The sequence below is a fragment of the Limulus polyphemus genome, unplaced genomic scaffold (genome assembly GCF_000517525.1).
Source record: "Limulus polyphemus unplaced genomic scaffold, Limulus_polyphemus-2.1.2 Scaffold1091, whole genome shotgun sequence".
In the NCBI taxonomy this organism is placed as follows: Eukaryota; Metazoa; Arthropoda; class Merostomata; order Xiphosura; family Limulidae; genus Limulus; species Limulus polyphemus.
Window position 1 is genome coordinate 64397 of NW_013666701.1, and position 9317 is coordinate 73713.

General features: G+C 29.1%; 1 protein-coding gene across 2 annotated transcripts in view; it reads left to right on the top strand.

Moving 5' to 3' along the window:
• The first annotated feature begins 492 nt into the window (after nt 1-492).
• The window catches only part of LOC106462090, a 32425-nt gene continuing 23600 nt past the window's right edge, over nt 493-9317 (top strand). Inside the window, exons 1-5 of one of the 2 annotated variants that reach the window (XM_013921975.2) lie at nt 493-604; nt 3734-4582; nt 5284-5326; nt 7868-7930; nt 9038-9177. In XM_013921975.2, the coding sequence (XP_013777429.1) occupies nt 3749-4582; nt 5284-5326; nt 7868-7930; nt 9038-9177 (1080 nt within the window). In that variant the 5' untranslated portion in view covers nt 493-604; nt 3734-3748. The remainder of the gene's footprint in view (nt 605-3733; nt 4583-5283; nt 5327-7867; nt 7931-9037; nt 9178-9317) is intronic. The other variant, XM_022389230.1, reaches the window with a different exon arrangement.

Below are 9317 nucleotides of genomic sequence, written 5' to 3' on the forward strand. Positions count from 1 at the left end.
TCAAGATGGCTCTTTCTTGGTTATATTCATTTATATGAGGTTGTGGTCAATGGTCATTAAAGGCAATGACTTCCATTTCACCTCAAGGAATGTCGCAAGTGCAACAGGAGTGAGAAATATACGTGAAACAGTCTCCTTATTTTTTTGCTATTCTCATGGGAGCATCCTTATTAGCTACAATGCAGTTGATATTTTGCAAAACCTCCTCTAACCATCTTCCACTCATATTTAGGCCAGTGTTTTCCCGCATAATGAGGCATGAGTACCATCATTAACCTTTAAAACTAAAAAAAGAAAGAAATGATTATTGAAAACAAGTTAATGTTTACTTACTATAAACGTAATATCTTGTAACGCAGAAATTTGATTTAGCAAAGATTTGGTTTTCCATTTTAATAGAATTTAATAAACATTTTTAGAATAACGTCAACGTGCCTATAAGTCTGAAAAACTGACGATGATTGTGTCAATATCTAAGACTGTTTATTTATTGACAGGAGAATCTTCCAGAGCATCAGCCATCTTATATGTTGATTTGACGATAATAATTCGTAAGCCTAACGAGAATTTGGTGTGATTGATTATTTGTGAACTCAAAAAGTAAGTGTATGTTTTTGCGTTAAAAAAACAACATCAGTTGCTATACTTTCAATGAAATTATCGGAGTTTATTACAAAGTAAGCACTAATTTTATAGCAATTTAGGCATGTATTAAATAAGGCCTAACGTGAACCTGGGGTACATTTTGAGTTTTGTTGAGTCTAATTTAGTCTAAAGTCTTAACTTCTAAATTAAGTCTAGACTTAAGCTCTACTTTAAAAAAAGTTTAATTTAATAAACGAGGGTTTAATCTTTTCAACTATCGATTTATGATAATTGTAGCATTATTACTTTAAGGTAACCCTTATTTTAAGACAATTATTATTAATTTTTATTTTTCAAAAGTTTGCAAATATTTCAAAAATTAAAACTATATAAAAGTTACAATTTACAATATTAACAATTATAATTATATTGTACTACAAGTGTAACACTAACACTCACAGTAACACTGTAACTTGTAAGATTAGACAAATTTTATGTATTAAGTTTGACCTAAGCTCAAACAAGATAAATTTAATTCTAGTGTTTTGTTTATGTGTGATTAGTTTTTGTGTTGATTTTAACGTATAATATTAATAATGAAATTAATAATTATTTACTTAGCTATATTTATGTAAAATTATTAGTAGTTGTTGATCAAACTTGAGATGTATAAAACCAAAGTAATTTCCATACATAACTAAAGATAATTATATGCCCATTAGTTTCAATAGTGTGTTACTATGTTAGTTCCATAGGTAATAATTTTACACCTGTAAACTAGGCTTGATTTTGAGGTTTAGCAATTTATTTATAACCATTCAGTACTTGAACAACACTTGCGTATAAAATTAAAAATACATATTATAGGAATATTTTATGCATTTCATTAGTTTTTTCTTATTTTAAAGGTGGTGAAATTTAGTACCTTTTGTTTTAAATATGGATAAGTGAAAACACTTTTATAAGCTTCTGCTTCAAAAATTGTAATAGAGTATGCAATTTGAATCATTATTTTTTAAGTTTATGATATCTTAGTTTAACTGGAGAACCATTTAATAAAAGTAGTATAAATTAACATATTAAATTGAATGATCAGTGAACGTTTTTAACAGAATTTTATCGTATTTTGTATATCAAGTAAACCTAGGAATATAAAGAAACAATATAATGTAAGTGGCTCATCATGACTTTAAATAGTAAAAAAGGAATAAGGATATTAATATATTTTTGTATACCGTACAGTTTATAGATGAACACAAAACACATTACTCCAAAAACTGATTGTGAGAAAGCTTTGAACAATAGTGAAAAGTGAGTGGTAGGAATCATATGAGGAATGTAAAGAAAAAATGCCAAAGGATTGTTAATCTTAAGTCATGAGACTAAATGGATTTAAAAAAAATTGTATGAAAAATATAAAAAAAAAACGTGATGAAAAAGAATGAGTAGAAAAGGCCATGCCAGAAAAAGGAGTTTTAAAATTTCTAGAACTTTCATGTACATGTTTCTTTAAAAAGTAATGTGAAATGTACACAAGGGTCTGAACATAAGTCAACTTACTATTGTCAGTGGTTAAAATTTCAAAAAAATTAATTTTCCCCATGGGAAAGTAACTTTTTTGGTTCACTTTCCCCTCACATTTCAGTGATTTTCCTCAAAAAACATGATTGTGGGAAATCACCTAATAAAATTGAATTCCCTTGCACTGAATAGATTTTCCACTATTTTGACCCAATAGTAACATATAAATCTGGTAAAATTATAACATTATTTATTTATATTTGCCTTGAAATGAAAACAAACTTAAACAATTATCCCAAGATTACCACACATTTTGAATTGCGACCCATATGCATATCCAAACTGCATATATTTATCTTTTCACAAGAAAAAAAGGACAAATTTTTGAACAACATACAGGCCAGGAAATTCATCATTTTTAAAGCAAGGTCATTTGGCTTTTGGATTTTCTCTCATTTTTAAGGACACTAAGGCTAAAAAAAATTCACTGGAGGCACTAAAGCCCCAGTACACATCAATGTTAATGGAATAGAAATGAGTTTCTCAATTAGTTTAGTAAATATGGCATTAATTTTTTTCATTGGGGCTTGGGAAGCTGGCCTATCCTTCCAGGTTGTTTATCAGGTAGGTAAGTATTAACTTTAACGAATGATAATTATGAGGTAACAGTATATCAGCTTTAAGATAATAAAAAATGTATTTTTGAACTGCTCTTTTATAACAGGAACATCAACAAAATAGAGCTTTTGACTTGAAATAACAAAATACTACTACCAGTATTTTTTTTGCATAATTTCTATTAGTACTTAGTATTTTGTGTTAACCTATTTCACTAACAGTAATTATTGTAGCAGAACACTTTATAAGAAGAAAATTTAAAACTTACAATCAGAATATTTAGTTGAGTAAAATATACCTATTCCAAAACTTTCACTGGTATTTAAATGGTATCTTCATATGTTGAAAATACTTTGTGTGAAAGCAAAATAAAAAACTTAATTCTGGGGTAGAATGTGAATGTTTTCTGTAAATTTGTTTTGGTCAAAATAATGTTTTTTGTTTTTTTGGAATTTTGCTAAGGTATTAAAATACAAATATTACTTGACATCATTGCTAAATACATGCAGAAACTTACATTTCACAATCACAAGCTTTCATGCAATACTGCACCTATGATTGCATGTTGGGTAATTTACAAGTATGCTGGAAAAGAAACTCATGCTAAGTGTGACACTATAACTTTTAAACTTAGTTTATTTTGAAATGTTAGTTTATATTGGATGCTTATAGAAGAATGATGAATATTTATAAAATCAAGTATGCATATTTTATATTCACTTCTCAGATAATTCCTGCACAATGCAAACCATGGTAGCTTTGTTTTTGCTTCTTACAAATTTAATTTTCAATCATGTTTCCAGTGAATAATAAAAGTGAGTAACAGTTTAATTTGGCAAATAAAGTTCTTAAGGGCCAAAACAAGAGTTATTCTACTATTTCAAAAGTTGAAAGTATGTATAGTCTGTTAATTTAGTCATTTTTGTTTTAAGCTTCTCTATTTTGTTATGATAAGTTATAATGGTATTGCTGACTTAGTATCCAATTAAATTTGAAATATATCCAACAGGTTTCGAAATCAAATATGGTTGGGAGACAAAGTAGGTATAGACGAGGGAGAGGAGGGAGAAGAATAAGAGGAAGAGGAAGGGGAGGTAGTCAGAGGGGAAGGTATGCTTTCCGTAACAGAATTTTCACAAGGAAAGCTAAGTCACCTTCACCATCAGAAGATGTTTTTATTATTCTGTCAGATATAGAAAACATGGACGATGGCAGCGAGCAGGAAGATACAAAATTATCATTCATTTATACTGATAAACATTCTGATGAAGATGAACCGTATGTTCTTGCTTCTAAAGGTGAAAATAAAAAGAGTACTCATACCAAAGAAGGAAAAATTATTAGTACAAAACCTTCTGACAGTAGCTCACAGTCAGTTTTAAGTGCAGCAGACACAGAACATATGAGTGTCAAAGCAGTAATGACTAAAAGATCAGGTGAAACAGCAAACACGACTATGGATATAAATACCTCTGAATTGCAGCCAACAAGCAGTAAATCGTCATTACAGTCAGCAATGCTTGCTGGAGAAAGTAAATTAGAGGAAAAAGATGAAAGCTGTAGTAAAATAATGAAAGAAAAAAACTCGGGTGAAGTACTTCAAATGTCAAATGATAAAAATACTGATGATACGAAAAATAAAAATATAATCAATACTCCAGATAAAGATATAAATGCCAGTGGTCTTGAACAAAATCTTGATGATTTGTGTAAACTTGAGTACATTGATTCAGATGAAGAATTTGTAGAACTAGAGGACATGAGCTTAGTTGAATTAATAGGGGAAAAGTGGCAAGTATTGGACTTTGACAATAGCATTGAAGACATATCTGAAAAAATGGAGTTATGGCCAAAACAGGTAATGTTTTGTTCGCTTGGTTTTATATATATTTATATAGTTGTTGCTTAAATATTCATTAGTAGCTAAATATATTTAAGTTTTTTGTACTTTATTCTAAGAATGCTATTATAATCTGTACTAATATTTTTTTCTTATGAAAAATTGAAGACCTTAAAGTACTTGCCCACTTTGAAATGCACTGCAAACAAATAGTCTTTGAAATCATTTATTTACCAACAGATGTTCACAGAGGTACATTAACTTTAGATTACACATGTTGAATGTGAAATTTGCAGAACCAGGGGAAGTGATGAGTTTTATATATAAATATATATATATATTTCAGTGTTTTAAAACAGTTGGAATAAGGCAAAAAGGAAGATTGTGCATGGTTTAATTTATCTTATTAAAACTTATTATACTAAGCACATAATGCTTTTCTTTTTTTCCTAGTATAGAGGATAATTCTTCTCAGCTTTGAGTATTAGTGTCATTTCAATATATTCTTCCTGTATGAATATTTGAACATCTGAAGTAGTTGAAAAAGTAGGGTATTTATTGAATTCCATTTTTTAGCTCAAATTATTTTCTCTTTTAGTTGTTTCTTGTGTTTTTGTAAAAACTTAAGTTTTGCATGCATTTAGGTAAGTCATGTTTCATTTATGAAATAATGAATTTTGATGCTCATTTTGCAAGATAAAATTGTCTGATGCTTGTAGGAGCCAGTGAAGAAAGAAATGTATGAAAAGACCAAACTTGGTGGTAAGCTAACTTTTAATAATTTTCTCATATAACAAATATTTCTTTTTTTTTGGATATTCATAATAAATTGATTACATTTGTATCATGCTCATATTTACATTTTATTGTATGATCACACAGTGTATTTTAATCAGAGTGTTAGTACCATAAATTGCTTTGATGTTGAAAACTACAAATTCTTAAAAATATAAAAGAGAAAATTGGCAGAATTCCATTGAGACCAACACTCCACCTATAAATACACAGCCAATAAGTAACTTTTTGTATCCTTAAATCTGTCCACCAAGAATTTAAACAAATTTATAGTTGTAACACAACATATCATATAAGCCATTTCAGAGGCTTATAGCTTTTAAAGTGAGGTAACTCTTAACAAAGAAAAATTTTGGATATGCAGTACAAGAATTCATTCATACTTGTTAACTGTAATCTTAAATTTATATTTCTAACCTTACAGACAACCCATTTTATTTATAATTGATGGAATCAGTTGACACAATATTAACAAAATATTGAAGGCCTTTCATTACCTGCTATACAGGCTCAACCAAGTAGATATAATGTTATATATTCAAAGGTTGCTAGCATTTATAAAAAAAATTCTATATTTTGAATTTATGGTATTTCAATATTTGTGATGATTAATGAGATACATTTATAAGTTCAGCAGCCATACAAGTACCAGCAAACTGCAAAAATGCCAACCATTTCTTTAATGTATCTTAGTTCATGTAGAAGTTAAACAGTTAGCATTTACGCAATCTTCCAAAACAACATTTACAAATATTTATTATTCACGACTGTTACAATGATTTTGTAACGTTGAAAAGAAAAAAGTTGTATTCCCAAAAAAATGGTATCGATTAAATGAAGAGTAAAGCCCGTGACTTTATGATAAATACGTTAAATCTTGAAACATGCATTTTCAGCAGAAATCTTAAAGTGCTTAATGGTTATTGATTATTAAAGCATTGTCTGTAAATGTACTCGTTTTTTCATACACTTGAAATACCTCTTAAGCAAGAATAGCATACTTATCACACTGATAAAGGCTGCTGCTGAATAGAATATCCAGAAAGACTTCATTTACATGGCATGTGGTTACCAATGCAGATGCTACAAGGGGGAAGTTATTTTGTGATGAAGAAAAACATTTTATGATCAATACTTAACTGTTATTTTGAAAAAAATGCATCAACTGACACAAAAAAATTAAATGAATAAACAATACTAATTTCTAAGCATAAGAATTGTACTTATTAGCATTCTAATCCACCATAAGTTCCCCCCAGTAGTGAGTACCTTTTGGAAGTTAACAGTTAAAGCACTGTGAACTCCCTTCTCAAAAGTTTCAAGTTTGACAAATTCTACTGTATGATTAGAGTAATTTAAGAGTAAAATGCTGAATGGTATTGACTAACTGTCTTCCCTCTAGACTGTCAGTTCAAAAGTAGAGACGGTTTTGCATGAATGTATGAAACAAACTTTTTATACTGAGTACGTATATGTAAGATGTGCTAGTCTGTCATGCCTAAAAGTGCACAGATGTTTTAAACAGGCTAGTATGAGTTTAGTTTTGAACAGTTCAATTTTGACTTGTTCCAGGATATAACTTTTATTAAATTAAAAAAAAACGTATATATGCCAGTTCTGATCTTTTTTAACCATTAGCATATTGAAGTGGAAATACTTTTTAACAGTTGGTATTTATTTTCACAGTCGATCAGTCATGTAAGTAAATTTAACATGTGCAATCTATTTAATCAGGGCTAGCCATTAACATTAGCCCAGTAGCATGGGATAAGTAAGAAATGCATTTGGACTAGTTGCCAACATGACATACTAGTCTGATTGGGATAATGGCTTGATGTTGAGCATGCGTTATATTTTATGTTTTGATATAATCAGACATTTAATTTATTCTATTTATTAAAGAGATTATTGTTTGTTAATTATTTGCAAACTTGTATTTTAACCTTTTTTAAAAGTTTTATAACCTGACAAATCTTGAAAAAAAAAAATATGGTGTGTAAATATTTGAACTTGTGTTTTAAGGTGTATGATCATGTTGAAGCCTTAATTGTAAATAATTCAATTAAAATTTTGTTCTTCGATTTTACTTTCTGACTTCTGAAACAATAATAACTTTGTGATTGGTCTTCATTGCACATTTTAATTTTTCTAGGGCTTGTGCATTGTATTGTAACTTAAAATTATAACATCTAATAACTTGTACCAAAGAGTTTAAACTCTAGTAAAGATTAAGTGTGGTGACTTATTTAGCAACTGGAAAATTGTTGTACCTTTAATGACTTCCATGAAAATGTTAACAGTTTTGGGTTTTACAATATTTGCAAATTTATTCTTGAAAGTATACATATAATACAAGAACAAATCTTCATGTTTTTGTGTTTATATTGTTTTGTTAGCAAAAGCATTTCTGTGTGACTAGCCCTGGGCTAGTGACCTGTTATAGTCACTGTCTATTGGCTTAAAAGTTGTGCTTTTTTATTATTCACAATACTCAATTGACATTTCCAGGTTTATTTTGTGGATTTTCTCATGTTGAACACAACTTGAGAAGGAATAAGGCAGCTTTAGTTGGTGAGTGTTCAGTTTTAATTTACAAAAAAAAATAAGTTAAATAAATGCATTTGTATTTTGCTTTATTGTGTGTTTAGAATATAAGTCTAAAAATATTTCTTTGTTATATTAGAAATAATTGAAACACTGCCGTAACTTGGAACAAACCTGGCTGTTATTTTTATACATTTTGTATATAAGTATATTTTACATATATATTGTTACTGTGACAAGGTTTTACTTATGCGTAAGATAGAATTTTCTTTTAACACTTTCACATTAAGTAAATTAGTTGCAAGATCAGTAAGAATCATTTTATACAAGATTGAAACTAGATCAGCTAGTAATTAGCAAATGTGAATAAGCTCTGATAGGTATCATATAAAACTGATTGATATATCAACAAATATTAGATCTTTTATTCTCCTTACTCTATTTATTTTTCCTTGTTTTACTTCTTATGTGTAACCTTATACATACATACATACATTTATATATATATATATATGAAAAAATTAGATGTTTAGAGAAAAATCACCTTTAAAAACTATGCTGGTAATTTATTTACTTGGTGACATTCTGAGCAAACACCCTTTTTCAAGTGGCTGGAACAAGTGGGTTTATGCAGTAATTCTCAATTATACATACCCATGTTTATTTTTGAGCTCCATTTATGATTTGACAAAACCTGCATGTATGTTTTTGATCCCACATTGAATATATGCCAAGAAAGAGAATCATGAAGAGTCCAGAAAGCAGAGATGAAAGTCTTCCGGATATATCCGGAAATCCGGATATTTCTAAAAAATCCTGAAAACCTCTGGTTTTCTTCCGGAGAAACACATTTTTTAAAATTATTTATCGGATTTTGGTGTTTCATGCCATAGATAAGCGTTTATGCAATCGCGCGGTTTGTTTACATTCGGCAACAGGGCGCCGCCATTTTGTAGTCTCGCAATGCTTGCTGGCGTGTGCGAGACCTTGTATGCTTATAATGCAAACTTCGTGTCATGTGAACAAGACATGGATAAATATAGTGAATGGTCATGTTGGAAGGATAAACATTTACATACTTGTAAGTATTTAGATATTTATTAATTTCTGTATATGTATTATTGTATTTCACAGGTCTAGAGTACATTGTTGAAGTGTGGAAGATACGGTGGAGAAAATTCTGTTATTTTGAGTGTGTACTATGCAATAGACTTTTAAACCAGAAAACAATGATTGAACACGTTACTAGCCGAGCTCATAGGATTTCATATCTGGTAAGTGCAAGAAAAAATATATTTATTCCCTGTATTTTTCATTCATAATTTTATTTCCAACTTCTATTTCCTGGTTAAATGGGATTCTAAAAATAATTTCTTGTTTGAAAGTATCATAGCAAAAAAAAAAAAAAAAAAAA